Raw genomic sequence first — 15,357 nt, 5'->3', positions numbered from 1 at the left:
GGCATTTTAATCTTTTTTTTGTCGTAGAAATCAAATAAATCTCAAACTTTATAAGTTAGGCAGCCCCTTCAGCATCCCAACGGAGCTGGCGCCATCTCTTCCCCCAACACACACACAACCTCAAAAAAAGACTACCGTCTAAATATCCAAACGGCATTGTTTTGAATTCTTTTGGGGGTGTGTGAGGGGGAGATGAGGTGCACCAACTCTGTGGGGATTTGAAAGGGGGTGCATGGCGTAAAGAGTTTGATGAAGACTGTGGTAAAAGTATCCAAAAGGCGTTGTTTTGACTTTTTTTATGGTTTGGACAGGGGAGAGGGGATGGGCCAACTCTGTTGGGATATTGAAAGGTGTGCTTAGCTTAAAGAGCTTTGTAAAGACTCGGTTAAACAGAATCCACAAGGTTTTGATTTCACAATTTTTAGAGTTTGCGCGGGGCAGAGGGGTGGACTAATTGTGTTGGAATGTTGAAGGTGGTGCGTATCTTAAAAAAGTTTGGGAAAGGCACCACTAAAAGTATCTGCCAGAATTAAATGTTAAATATTTGTACGTCACGTCCTTCATCCCGACAGAATTGGCACACCCCCTCTGCCTTGCCCAATCCCTTAAAAGAGTCAAAACAAACCCTGTTGAAAGCTTTTAGAGCAGTCTTTTCCAAATGTTTAAAGGCTCAAACCCCCTTCATCCAGACGCACCTCTTTTCCCAAACACACCCGAAACTTTTTAGGCCTTGCACTATTGAGTTCAGTGCCCAAACCCGAGAAGAAAAGTCAAAACAAACAGTTTTGTATTCTTTAAGAGCAGGGCCTTCTCAACTTTTTGAAACAATGCACCTCCTTTGCATTGTCATCAAGGTGCTCTGAATAAACAATTTGATTGGCTAAGACGTGTTGCAAAACACGCGATTGTTGTGTGTATTTCCTGTGTGCATACTTTTACTACCGTAATGAACCAAAATGTTGCACAGGTTAAATTGCCGTTGTTGCTCCAATAATAAGTGTTGGTCCGTGCAGAAATGTGAATAAACACATTTCTTTCCTTCAGTTTTCTCAGGCATGTCGGCGTTATCTGTAAATATCTCAGCGTCTCTCGCTCACTCTCTGTCTTTCACTCGGTAAAAGACGAGGAAAAGACAGACATCCGGCTGCGTTTTGCTGCCGCTCCACTTTTTCTTTGTTTTTTTTTGTTTTTTTCTTACCACCTCGCTTCCTCTCAGGAAGTTTCCCATCTGTCTGTGTGTGTGTGTTTGTGCTGAGGCTGGGATGATTAGGGGGAGGCCCGGTGGTGTTGAAACGGCAGCCAACATGCACCCTGATTGTGAGCCTGTGCACCGATTTATTTATTTATGTTGTTGTTTTTTTGCAACCGTTTACATGGCACCGATAAGAAAGCACACTTACTCACACACGGAGGCGCATTGCATACGTACATTAAAGACGGCTGCTCTATGGTTTGTAATTGCTACTGGCAGCATATCATCACTTAGCACCCCCCCCCCCCCTTCAACATTCCGACAAGACGTCAAAACAAAGCATTTTGAATACTTAAAAAGCAGACTTTCTCAAACTTTTTAAGATACTATTCAAAATGCTTTGTTTTGGCTTCTTTTTCGGGGGAGTGGGGATGCACCAGCGCTGTCAGGTTCCTTTAAACGTGGTAAAGACTGCTCTAAAAGTTTCCAAAAGGCTTTGTTTTGACATTTTTTAAGGGTATGTTTGGGGTGTACCAACTCAACTGTTGTGATGTTGAATGGGGTGTATAGCTGAAAACGCTTGGAAAAGACTTGGAAAAGGGGGTTAGCACACCCTCGCTCCCCTGCCTAAACTCCCCCAAAAAGTAAAAAAAAAAAAAAAAAAAAGTCTTTTGGATACTTTTAAAGCATCCCAATTTTTAAAGCCTACGCACTCTCCTCAACATCACGACAGCGTTGGCGCACTACCTCTACACCACCTAAACCCTAAAAACAATTTTAATATAATAGCCCTTTGGATTCTTTTAGAGCAGTCTTTTTCAAACTTTTTAACGCTAATGCGACAGGGTGGGCACACCCACTTTCTTCTGTCTAAACCTTTGGAAAAAAGTGAAAACAAAGCCCTCTGGATACATAGATTGCTACTGGCAGCATAGCATCAGTTAGCATCAATCGCATATCAATTAGTGGCAAGGACAGTAGTCTCCCACAACCACCACTTCCTACTTTCCCAACCTGCTGCAGTACGTTTTAAATAGCTACAGAATTGCAGACGTGGAGCCAGGGTTCCGCTGCAGTATTTCATCATGTTCAAAAATAGTTGCGCAAATTGAGAAAATGAAAAGGTCGTTGTAAAGTTAATTCAAAATGGCAGCGCACCCTGCAATGTCATACAAAGGACACAAGACATACTGTATATGCAGTTTTCCACCAAATCACAAATGCTGATAAAAAAAAAAAAAAAACAGCCCCTCAAAAGAATCAATTCCACACAGTTGATTGATTTAATTAATCAATCTATTATAATGGTCATCCCTAATTTATAAACAAATTTACTGAGGATAAGGTTTATGGTACTTGTGTTTAACCCTCTATTGCTGCAATGTCCAGGCCGCATATTGGGGGGAAAAAAAATCCTGATATTTGTTCCCATTTATTCCGATCAGTATATAATATACAGTATATTGGCACTTCTCATCCCTCCTAGGATCATTCCATTCCAGAGGCCGCTGAAGTTCAAGGAGCTGCTCCAGAAAGTGACCGAGGCCTTTGGCCAGCAGATGGACATGTTCTTCATGGAGAAAGAGGTGCTTTGAGATTTGTTTGGGTGTTATTGCGGAAATGTAAAAATTTGGAGGTAATATGTCAATAAGCGACTTTTTGTTTGATATCAAATAAAATAAGAAACATTGCCTTGATAGAGCTCAGTTATAGTAGATTGATGACACCCCCCAGCCCCCCCAATAAAAAAAATATGAAACAAGCTATCCAAAATAAGATTAAAGACTACAATGATGTATGACACCCTTCAAGTAAAACTATAAAATAAGGTTTATCAGGATTTTATGTACTCCTGCTGTCTAAAGATCTGAGGGTCATAAAGCAATCATTGTTTTTTTTATTTTTTTATTTATTTTTTTAAATCATATATAGGTAGCCCTTTTTATCTCTTGAGCTAAGTCCTCCTGCTGTCTAAAGATCTGAGGGTCATAAAGCAATTAGTTTTTTTTGTTTTTTTTGTTTTTTTTACATATTAGGTAGCCCTTTCCGTCTCAAGGATTAAATTAGGGTAGATGAAATGGACTGCTCCCTATTTCAGACCGAATTATTATTATTTTATGAATACATTTTGAGATCAAAGGCTAAAAAAATTTATGTACGACCTCAAATAAATCCATAAAGCACCGTACATTTTGATGTTATGACCTCCTGTTGCTAAGAGGGTCATAAGTCAATCATTCCTTTTTTACATAGGTAGGTAGCCCTTTCTACCTCTCTGTCCCACTGATGCGTTCACATGCCCTCATAATGGAACAATGGAGTCATAACAGAAAAGGTCACACTGCGTGTTGTTTTCTTGTTCTTTATCAAGATGCTGCTGCCGCTCAAGAGCCAGGAGGAGCTGGACCAGGCTGTGTTTTCTCTCAGCTCCAGCACAGTGACCAACGGTCTGCTCAGAATACTGCTGAAGACCCCCAAAAACAACCATGTGAGACCCCCCCCCAGCCCCCCCACACACACACACCCCATGAGATTACATGATTTATTCTATATATTGTAACACAAGAAGGAAGTCACCCTCGTTTTAAAGGTGATATGCATTTAGAGTCAACAACATGAATAACACTGTTAGCTGAAGTGAGTCACTTAGAGGAAGCGCACTTCCTGCTTCCATGTCATGACGTGTGGGTGACATTTCCTTACTTCCTGTCCCACTCCTTCTGTACCCCCCACTCCATTTAATTTTTTCCCTGCAGTACCCTCAGGTGAACAGCAGGGACAAGCAGAGTGAGATGAGGTCATCGCGGTCGCTCGGCGATCTGAAAGGCTCGCTGCTGAAAGGCTCGGAGAGGGTGCGCAAACACTCCACAGGTGATTAATGTTCGTTTTTTGGCAGGGGTGCGCTCCATCCATTTTGATGTGTTGAGATCTACAATTGTGAAACAAACTCTACATTGACAGAAATTTTATCATGTTTATGACTATTTGCAACTTCCGTCCTGACAGAATTGGTGCACCTCAAGCCCCTTAAAAATCTCCATTCCATTCACTTTTACTCCTAGTTTTTACAAATAAAGGGATAAAATTGTTTGCGTGAGTTGGTGGAAACATTTTAAACCTCGCACCCACTTCTACATCCAAACAGAGTTGGCGCACCCCCTCTCCCCCACACACCAAAACAAAGCCTTTTCGGTATTTTTAGAGTTGTCTTATCCAACCAAGTTAAACTTCACACCCCCTTTTACATCCGACTATGTAAGTGCACCAGCGCTCCCCCACTTAAACCCTCAAGAATTTCAATCTAGGAATTGCATTTATCAGGATTAATTAATCCTATTTTTGCACACCCTCTACCTCACAGACTACATTAAAAATTCCATACCATGAATTCCATTTACTCAGTTGGCATTTATTGCTCTCTTTTTTTTCAGGGACTGTATAAGGTGATAGACATACTCCATAAAAATTGTGAAAACAGAGCCTTTTGGGATACTTTGAAGCCCGGCACCCTCTTCTAAATACCTACAGTTTTGGCACACCCCTTCTCCCCCCGCACACCGACTCAAAAATGTAATTTCATTAATTCCATTCCCTCAGTCAGCATTTATTACTCCCTTTGTTTTAGGTATAAGGTGTTATAATCGAATACATCAGAGTTGGTGTGCCCAATTGCCTCAACATTTTAAGCTCTTCACACCCTTCAATATCCCGTCATTGCAACAGAGTCGGCGTAACCCCTCTCCCCTGCACACACTCCAGGAAAAAAAAAAAAAAGTATTTTTGATACTTTTAGTATACCACTTGCCCCTCAGACCCCCTCAAAAATGCCATTCCATTAAATCAATTTATTGAGTCAACATTCCTTACTCCACTTTTTGTAGGCATTAGGTGATCAAATTGTATGTGTTCGAGTTGCCAAATCTGTCAACAGATTTATTTTGACATCCTGTAACTTTGTGTTGGCTTCCACCTAGGTTCCCTCCACACAGGTCGGACGTCGCCTCCCCCCGGGAGCGTCCCTGAGGAGCAGCAGCAGATCGCCCGCCAGGGCTCCTATACCAGCATCCACAGCGAGGGGGAGTTCATCCCTGAGATGCAGGACCCCAATGTAAGCGCACACCCACTGGTTCAAAAATATAGAAACCCTCACATTAAGAAGTTACAATTTGGGTGACAAAGGAGCCACATGGTCAACAGAGGGTATGCATTTGACCGAAAAAAAATAGTCAAAGCAAAGCCCTTTAGATACTTTTAGATCTAGCTACCATAAAACCTCAACATAGCGACAGGGTTGAAAATATTTTTTTTTCAGAGGCTTTTGGATACTTTTCTAGTCAGCTTTCAAAAACTTTTTAAGCAACACACCAACTTCTATATCCCGTCAAAGTTGGCACAACCCTTACCCCTGCACACACCCTCACCACATCCCAAAAAATGAAACAAAGCCTGTTGAGCACTCCCTTTAACATGGGGGCAGTGTTTGTGCAACCCCTCTCCATGTGCCTCCCACATAAAAGGTCATAACAATCGTCATGTTAGGTAAAGTTTATTTATAGTATATAGCCCTTAATCACAAAAGTGGGGGGAGCAGCAACAGTAAAACAGGCCAAAATCCAGATGTCAGGGGGTTAGGCAGGGCGACAGACCAGTTGTTTACTAGGTGTGGTTTAATCAAATGCAAGAGAGTAGAAATAAATCCCAAATCGAGATTTAAACATTTCTACAGAGGTAACCCCGCTAATTTCTGCTAGTTGGGCATTCCAGAGTACTGGAGCCAGAATAGAGAGTGGTCTACTCTAGAGCCTATTAGAACGGCTACCTTTTTGGATACCTTTACAAAAATCTTGACCAAACCTTTTAAGCCTCACTTCCCGTCAACATCCCAATAGAGTTGGTGCACCCCTCTCCCGCGCACACCCTTAAATGCCTTTTGGATTCTTCTACAGCAGTTTTCCCCAAACTCTTCTTTACACTGTACATCCTCTTCAACATCCCGATAGAGTTGTTGCACCCCTTCTCTCCCACACAGCCTCTAAGAAAGCCAAAACAAAGCCATTTGGATACTTTTAGAGCAGGCTTTCCCAAACATTTTAACCCATAGACCCGCTTCAAAATCATGACACGGTAGACACAGCCCCTTTCTCCCTGTACTTACCCTCAAAAAACTGTCTGGAGGTTGACCATCAGGACTGGTACTCAATTCTTGTTGTCACATTTTAGATGTTGGATCCCTTTGGGAGTGCAGGCAATTCGCTGTCAAGCAGCTGTCAATCCATCGACCAAGCTCTGGACAGGTGAGTGGTCGCCTTCGTGATACTTTCGGCTCATAAGATGTGTTAAAAGGTCAGTGCAGAGCGAGTGGAATTGGGTCATTTTTGCTGTTGCCATGGCGACATGACTCTTTTTATCTCGGCGCCCGGATTCCACTGCCATTATCATTAGAGGAGAGAGAGAGACAGGACACGAGAGTGGGGCACCAACGAGGGGAGTGAAAAGGGAAAAGGGAAAAGAGAAAAGGGAGGCTTGGAGAGCGAGCAAGCGGCGGGCGGAAACGGCTTCTACCTGCACGAGGCTTATCTGCGCTCCAGCCCGTGTGAACAATGGCAGGAAACCGGCGCATTGGAACTTTTCCCTGCAAGCGGGCATGCGTGCCCCCTTATCCAGGGTCTCGTGGCCCCCGCGACGCCCAGCGGTCAGCAGAGACGTCACGCTTCTCTGACGGGTCAGCCAGGGGAGGGGCCGGGGAGGGACCTGCCAGATTTAGTGGTAAAATATTACACAGGGTTGGCGCACAAGCAAAATCCTGCACATGCTTTCTCAAGTCGAAACAAAACCTTATGGATTGTTTAAGACCAGTCTTTGATGAACTTTTTAAGCCATGCATCCCCTTGAACATCCGAACAAAACCCTCCTCAAAAGTCAAAACAAACCCTCTTGGGTACTTTTGGAGCAGTCTTCAATATCCTGGTACAGGAGGAAATTATAGAAAATTGAGCCCAAAGTGTTTGAAATCGACCTTGAAACGATTGTAACCTGATTCTATTATATTTTTTATATTTTAATGAGTTTTTTCCACATTCATCACAAGCTTATACTCCGCCTGCTTATCAAGTCTAATTGAGAACGTTGTTGTTTGATATCAGTTAAGACTCAAAGCTTTGTAGCACCAACACAAAAAAGTAATTTTTTTGAAGAACTCTCTTCGACTCAGCAGCAGCTGGAGACAGACTGCGTTTGAAGATAAGGGCAGTTGGAGGGGGAAAATGCGAGAGGAATAGCAAATGATTTTTCTTTCTCCGTCTGTTCTTGTCATTGCAGCCCGCCTTTCTCGCAGAACAACCGCGACAATAATTACCTGAACCTCAGCTATGAATACAAAGGTGAGTTTGCGATAAAACGGCATCTTGTGCTCACGCACGGCACAAACACAGAGAGGGAGACTTAAATTCTGTGGAACTCTCTATGGGAATTAACTAGAATAGTATTTACAAGATTAATAACAATAAAGTGAAAATTTAGCATGCAAGCATAAAAGAAAAGTTTTTCATTGAATGGTGGCACGATGCGAATTCATAGGAAATTCAAAGGAATAGATAAATAAATTAGTATTTACAAATAAAGTAAAAGTAGAAAATATATACATTTATTTTTTTTTAGATGTGTAAAATGGCAATGGCGCATCAATTACTCTGTGTTTTCTGCTCTTCGTGTTTACTCTATTTTGTTAGCCTTGCACTACTTTACAGGAACGTAAAAAAAAATGGTGGGTGTCCTTTTCTCCTGTAAACCAAGGAGATGCAGGATTGCTATGAATGTTCCAACGAGGCGGCTCTCTTTGGCACATGCTTGCACACGCACACATACATACATACACACACACACACACACTTGCCTAATGTAAATCTATGCCTGTTGAGCACTGCAGTGTTTGTTTATCATTCCCCGTGAGTCAATTTTTCCTCTCCATTGCGCCGCCAAACACAAAAAATAACTCTGCGTCGCCACGGGAGACGGCCACAAACACGAGGGGGGGCGGAGGGGACAAGCCGCATCATCTGACAGCTGCTTTCAATTGCTTGTGGCTCGGCGCTCTTCTGCTTCTCGTGTTTACGTCAGCACTCGTCCTCCACCTGCCTTGGGTTACTGTTCCTTTGGGCTGGGTGCTAAAGGCTAAGCTAGCAATCCATGACCTCATTTTCCTCCGTGGGAACTCCATCCCTGTCTCTTTTCTTGATGCCGGAATTCTAGAAACACAACGCACTAGCCTATGTTGGTCTCGTAGCTAGCCGCTAGCTTGCACATTGCATGACTAGCTAGCTGCTGGGGTTACAAACTTGATGACTAGCTAGCTAGTTACTAGCTTCTGGGGCGACAAGCTACTTGAGCAACTAGGCGGCTAGTGGCTAGCTACTGGAACAACATTCTACTGGAGTGATAGATAGCTAGTGGCTATCTACGAGAGTGACCAACTGGCTCGAGGCTAGGCCAGGGGTGGGCAAACATTTTGGCTCAGGGGCCACATTGACTTTTAAAATTTGACAGGTGGGTCAAGCAAGGACCAGATGCTTATCGTATTTTCACGACCATAAAGCGCACTTAAAAGTCTTAAATTTTCTCCAAAATGGACAGGGCGCCTTATAATGCGGCGCGCCTTATTTGTGCACCAAGTTCCAACATCTATAAATGTTGTGTGATGAGCGCTCCGCGAGAATTTTTTAAAATGTATCTATTTTTTAAGCATTTCCTGCCAACACACTGCTTACACAGGAAAAGCGGACGTGGCTGAGGGCAGGGGAAGGACGCTATAGTCACGCCCCCAGTAGGGATATATCGTCGGGGTGTTTTTTTGTTTTTTTACCACTTTACTGACTGGGGGCATTTCCGGGGTGTGCATTGTGCAAAACAACATCGGTTTGGCTAAAGACCCCCGAGCAGCCGCAAGAGAATTCAAGATCAACGAATCCATGGTTCGCAAGTGGAGGAAGCAGGAAAACGACCTTCCCCAAGTCAAGAAGACGAAGCTGAGTTTTCGCGGGAAAAAAAGAAAAACAAAACGCGGAAACAAGGCGAGGTGGCCCGAGTTGGAAGACCAACTTGAGCAATGGATTAATGAGCAAAGAATAACTCGGGGCTTGCCATCATTCCGGGAGGCTTGACGAACCGTTGGACATCCGTGTAAACAGGGCGTTCAAAGTGAAGTTGCGAGCGGCGTGGAAGCGATGGATGACAGATGGCGAACACAGCTTTACTAAGACTAGGAGGCAGCGCCGGGCGAGTTACGCCACCATTTGTGAATGGATTGTGGATGCTGGGCTAACGTGTCTGCTTGCACTGTTGTTCGAGTTTTCCCACGTCAACGAGACTGACTCGAACCTGGCGTGTTTGATTGAGAACTTGCCCAGCTATTCATTTCGGATACAGAACATTAGGACTTTGATGGATTTGTGGATGAGGATTGATAAAAGAATAACGTGAGTACATTGTTAAATAGTTCAATAAAGTACAACTGAACTCAGTTTTCCTACTGTTGTCTTTTTAAAAAACATTGTTTTAGCGTGCATGCATGCTACAGTATGTTTTAAGCTAGCTACCATGCCTGCGCCCAATAATACGGTGTGCCTGATGTATGTGTTAAATACAGAAATAGACCCCATAACTGAGACTGCGCCTTTTAATACGGTGCACCCTATGGTCTGAAAATACATATATATATATATATATATATATATATATATATTTTTTAAAAAGGCATTGTAGTGTTAATACTTAGATTTACTTTTAATGGGAACAGTGTTGTTTTGTTGATCACCTCTTTTTTTTTGCCAGTGCATCCAAGTCTGGTGTTAGTTTTGTTGTGGCAATTCTCAGAACACATCTGAGGTGTTCATCACTCAGCTGTAGGATGTTTTGTTGGTGTTCATCACACTAAAAGTCTGTTCACACACGTGTAGAGCCAAACACCACCAGTATCCTCTGTGCCGCCATCTGGATTTTTGGAAATCTGTCTGCGCTTAATGAAGCATAGAACTCATCCAGTTTGAGAGTTGAACCTTTTTAAGACAGTATCACATTGGAGATCAATCAGTTCCATCTGTAGCTCCCGTGGCGCTGTTTCAGGGTCTTGTGTGACTGAATCTTGGATGGCAGTTTGTCAGATAAAGGTGTTTTGCTGAGCCTCCAAGCTTGATTTTAACCGCTGACTCGTAGTCATCAGTTCCTGCGTTGATTGGCTGTTAGCATAATCAGCATGCTTGGTAGAAAGGTGACGGCTGATGTTATAGTCCTTTAATACCGCAATGGTTTCTTAACAAATTAGACATACAGCCTTTGACCGGACTTCAGTGAAAAAGTATTTATTAGTACATTCTATATTCAACACTCAGCACTCACTGTTGAATTGTCTTTTCTTTTCCCCCACTCATGGTTGAGAAGGGTTCAGAGCATTAGCAGAGTAAAAACAGAACAGCCAAAGTCAAGTCAATGTATCAATGTACCTACTGCACTACCTGGTGGAACCACTGGGCATTACAGCACAACCTGGTGGAACCACTCGGCATTACAGGAAAAGGTCAAATGAATGTAGTCATGATTTTTTTTTATGTTTAGGGCGCTTCTGTACCAATCTTAGGCGGGCCGGATTTAAATGATCAACGGGCCGGATGTGGCCCACCCCTGGGCTAGACTATCTCAAATGAATAGGTGTCTTAGTCTAGCTACTTGAGAAAATAGCTACTGAAGCCACAAGCTACTGGAGCAACTAGCTACCTGGATTGCTGCTAGCTAGTCATGTGACAATCTGCTAGAGCAACTAGGTAGCTAGTGGCTTGCTAGTTATTACCTCCAGTGGCTAGCCGTTAGCTATGCAGTCGCTCCAGTTGATTGTCAGTCCAGAATCTAGCCGCTAGCTAGTAATTCGCTCCTGTAGATATCTGTTCCAGTAATTAGTTGCTCCAGTGATTAGTGGCACTAGTAGCTATTTGCTCCAGTGGCTAGCTGCTAGCTAAGTACTAGATTCAGTAGATAGCTGCTAGCTAATCAGTCTCTCCAGTAGCTAGCCATCTCTTGGCAATAGATTGTCTTTCTACTAGTCAGCTGCCAACTAGATCGTTGCTGCAGTAGCTAGAGACCCCAGTATCTATTTGCTTCGGTAGCTAGCCACTAGCTAGTGGGTTGTTGCTCTCGTTGGTAACAGCTAGCTACCTACTTGCTCCAATAGATTGTCACTTGAGTTACAAGCCCCTAGCTACCTTCTCACTCCAGTTGATTGTAGTCCCCGTAGCTAACTACCAAGCACATCCAGTAGCTAGTTGCTCCAGTAGGGAGTCGCTACTAGCTAGCTGCTAGCTACCTTGTCACTCCATTCGCAACACACCGGCGGCCATTTCTGTTCCTGTTTCTGTCACCTCCATTTTAAACTCAATTAAGACCAGCTTTTGTCTCCTCCTTTAGGTCGCCACGGGAAAGGCGGAACTTTTCCTCGCCAGTTCCAATTGCCCAATCGGACCAAAGACTATGGCGATCGTAAGTATAACGACAAATATCTAAAATTAGCCTCTCTTTCCGTCCTTTAGGAGTAATCTAAATCGGGACGAGTGTAAAGGCTCGTTCACACTAGAGATCTTGCAAATAAAAAACACAGCAGAGGAACAGAATATCCTGTTTTTTAGTCGTAACTACACTGTGAAAAGGGCTATTCTTGTCTCTCTGTGTGAAAGTCCACACAGTTGGGGGCAAAATCTGACCTTTGCTGGGTCCTGAGTAAAAGGAAAAGGCAGCAAAAAAGCCAAATCTTCCAGCTCTGATGCTGCAATTTTTGCTCAAACTCTGTGTGAAAGAGCATGCAGTCTTTAACACAGGGAAAAAAGCAGAGAATCCCGGGTTTAAAGAGCATCTTAAAAAGGGCCTCTCAGCCATGCAATGATTTACATTTCCTTCTGTTGAACATGAACATGTTTAAAAAACACAGCCGTCCTGGCTTCCCTTTAGAGGGAAAGCCAAGCTTGGCCGAGACGCACCTGTAAAGCAAACACGTGCACGGCGGTATCCCCACATGTGGAAAAAAAAAAAAGTTCATATGTCCAATACTTCTTTTCTCGCAGGTCGCAGGACACTTCCGCGCAGCTTCATGCCGCAGGAAAACCTGTTCCATTTGGTTCCCTCCAGCCGCACGCGCAGCTACAATGGTGACGGTAGTGGCGGCCTCCAATATGGAGAGCTAAGAACGCTGGGACGCAACGCAGACAAAAGCTGTCAGCGTGGCACGGCCAAGTGTGAGTTTGCTCTCCTATTAAAGAAACATGCATTTACCAATAATGTATAGTTTTTGTATCTTAACAGGAAACTATAATCTGAGAATGTTTTATCTAGCTACTGCAGTGACTAGTTGACTAGCTACTGGAATTACTAGCTAGCTAGTTGCTGAGTAGTTTATACGTCACAATCAGCGACTAACTAATAGAGCCACTATCTAGCAAACAGTGCAAGGTTCTGGAAGGACTACATAGCGAGCAGCAAGCTACTGGAAGGACTACATAGTGAGCAGCAAGCTACTGGAGCGACTAGCTAGCATCCTATTTGCTACTGATTTTCTGCTTTGCTGTGACGACAATAGATAGCAACATAGGTAGATGCGACACACCTTTTTTTTAGATGCATGCCTACGGTGACACTAAGATAGTAAGGGCAAACTTGTCAGCGCATTCCATGTATGGGAACGGCAAAAAAAAAAAAGAACAAGGATGCTGGCACATTTTGCTTCATGCGGTTGTGTACAAAGGCGTACAATTACAACAAAAGAACTGGTTAGAAAGAATAGAATAACCTTTCATTGGTAAAAATATTTTTGGGACTTTTTTATGTCCTGTCTTGATCGCACACGCTTTGGCATTGGCATAAAAGTCAACCTTATGACCACTGGTTGAGAAATTATTAAGTTACGTCTTAATTTCAATGTTCATGAATTGTCTTTGGGCCTGTTGGTTAGCCGGGCTGCTATAGCGCTATGCCATATCTAGTCTTATCTTCATATCTGTGGTGTTGACTACTCTGCAGCTAGCTAGCTAATGGCTACCTAGCTAGCAGCTTCCTCGTGGAGTGACGAGCTTCTGGAGCAACTGCTTCCCTCGTGGCTAGTCATGTAGTGACTAGCTAGCTAGTTAATGTGTATTTGACACATAGCACCAGCAACGATTAGTTAGGGGATGGTTAGCTACTGCAGCGACTAGCAAGCGGCTGGCTGCTGGAGTAGCTACCTCGTATTCATGACCAATGTATTGTCATCGTTCTCTCCGCAGCCCCGCGGGCGCCGGTCAACTGGCGGCAGGGGAAGCTGCTGGGGCGTGGTGCGTTTGGCGAGGTCTACTTGTGCTACGATGCTGACACGGGCCGTGAGCTGGCTGCCAAGCAAGTGCCCTTCGACCCCGACTGTCAGGACACCAGCAAGGTGAGTGGAGGAAAGACATGAACTCATTAACGAGACATGTTGCCAGCACCTATTGGTAAGAGACATTTGTTGAAACAGATATATTCACGGTTCACTATTTCACCTTTTTTGTGCTCTTTCTGAAGATGCCAAGATGGTGCCAAAGCATTGTCTAATTGGAAAGTACTTCATTGGTGTCAATGAACTATGTTGTATTGTCACTTGACTCTCGGCTCTGATGTGGCAACTGTGAGATCTCTTGGTGACATTCAATTGTAATACCGGTCGGTCATTTGTATAATTCCAAAGATGTGTGCATGAAAAAAACAAGAACAAAAACAGATGCCTGCCCCATCTAAAGTTAAGTAAATAAACAGCCAATATTTATGCTCTTTTGACCAGCCAGCACTCTTTCCAAAGAGGTTTTCTTTGTCAGTTTTCCCACACTATATTGCGATCCAACTAGCGCTCACCCCGCTACATTGCAAATGTTTTTTATGTTGTTGTTGTTGCACATAACTTCTTGTCTGCTATCGTTTTTTGGGGTTTTACAGTACACTGAACCCCCGTTTATCGCAGGGGATACATTTCAGACCCACAAGCATTAGATGAAAATCTTTCCACCACTCTATTTAAACATTTAAACTAAACCATTTCATTTCTTCGAACAAGTCTACTAGCGGAATGCTAACATATAATATGAAATTCCATAGACGGGCTAACCGAGATTAGCATAGATGTCAAAGTAAATCTAAACCTTCAAGCAACTGCTATTTTATTATACGCGGAGCAGCAACACATACAGAATGAGCATGCAATAATAGTCACAGGAACATATTCTATGTTACTATACTGCAGTTTAGGGGTATGGAAACATATCACCCTCACTCAACCGTGTATAAATTTTTGTGTGTGTAGGAAGTGAACGCTCTGGAGTGTGAGATCCAGCTGCTGAAGAACCTGCGTCACGAGAGGATCGTGCAGTACTACGGCTGCCTGCGGGACATGGAGCAGAGGAAGCTCACTATCTTTGTGGAGTTCATGCCCGGGGTGCGTAGATAATAAAAAAATAAAACTAAAAAAAGACGTCGTAATTCCAGAGGTAAAATGTCATTTACGTCGACATCTGCCCGAGACGCTGGCGGAAATGTCAACGGCCTTCCTCAAACGTACTTTAAGTCAGCCCAATGACTCGCTTTATGGGATTATTTTTCCCAAAGAAAGAGGAATACTATCCTTCTGCCTGTTTTTAATGTTTCCCGCAGCACCATTTTTATCACCCGTCTCGACATTTACACTGCAGTGTGCTGCCAGACAAGGCGATAACACCCCCACCACTCCTTTATGTGCGATATTTTAACAGCTAAGATGTCAAAAGGGGCAGCACTGTAAACTAGTGGTTAAAACATCTGCCTCACAGTTTTGAGGTTCTGGGTTTGAATCTCGGCTCAGGATTGACTGGTGACCAGTCCATGGTCTACCCTAAAGTCAGCAGAGATAGGCTCCAGGACAAGTGCTATGAAAAATAAATGGACCGAAGACATGAAAAGTGCTCGGCGGGTGCATTAAATAATGCACATTTTGTTTTTTATGTCATGGTTACTTCCACCAAGAAGGATTGACTATTGTTTATTTCCTTCATTTTTCAGTGGATTTTGAGGACTAAAAGGAAAATAAATTGTAAAAAGATGTAAAAGTTGTAAAGTTAAAACAATAAAGCCATAATATTACGGTCACAAAGCTG

At 43.3% G+C, this 15,357-nt stretch overlaps 1 protein-coding gene and 1 long non-coding RNA gene across 2 annotated transcripts in view; one reads left to right on the top strand and one right to left on the bottom strand.

The window, feature by feature from the left end:
* Window positions 1-15,357, top strand: part of map3k22 (mitogen-activated protein kinase kinase kinase 22) — a 47,133-nt gene that overhangs the window by 24,817 nt on the left and 6,959 nt on the right. Inside the window, exons 6-15 of the mRNA XM_061666152.1 lie at window positions 2,679-2,778; window positions 3,564-3,680; window positions 3,949-4,063; window positions 5,167-5,300; window positions 6,413-6,486; window positions 7,511-7,572; window positions 11,642-11,713; window positions 12,292-12,462; window positions 13,486-13,634; window positions 14,532-14,663. Coding sequence (XP_061522136.1) covers window positions 2,679-2,778; window positions 3,564-3,680; window positions 3,949-4,063; window positions 5,167-5,300; window positions 6,413-6,486; window positions 7,511-7,572; window positions 11,642-11,713; window positions 12,292-12,462; window positions 13,486-13,634; window positions 14,532-14,663 — 1,126 coding nt within the window. The remainder of the gene's footprint in view (window positions 1-2,678; window positions 2,779-3,563; window positions 3,681-3,948; window positions 4,064-5,166; window positions 5,301-6,412; window positions 6,487-7,510; window positions 7,573-11,641; window positions 11,714-12,291; window positions 12,463-13,485; window positions 13,635-14,531; window positions 14,664-15,357) is intronic.
* Window positions 6,025-6,705, bottom strand: LOC133396368 (uncharacterized). The gene is made up of 2 exons (XR_009767364.1): window positions 6,348-6,705; window positions 6,025-6,224 (listed from the first exon to the last, which is right to left on the bottom strand). It is a non-coding gene; the product is annotated as an uncharacterized LOC133396368 (long non-coding RNA).

The sequence above is a fragment of the Phycodurus eques genome, chromosome 21, assembly GCF_024500275.1.
Source record: "Phycodurus eques isolate BA_2022a chromosome 21, UOR_Pequ_1.1, whole genome shotgun sequence".
NCBI classification, from domain to species: Eukaryota; Metazoa; Chordata; class Actinopteri; order Syngnathiformes; family Syngnathidae; genus Phycodurus; species Phycodurus eques.
The sequence above is the reverse complement of the archived record's forward strand: the minus strand, read 5'-3'. Positions and strand labels throughout refer to the sequence as shown.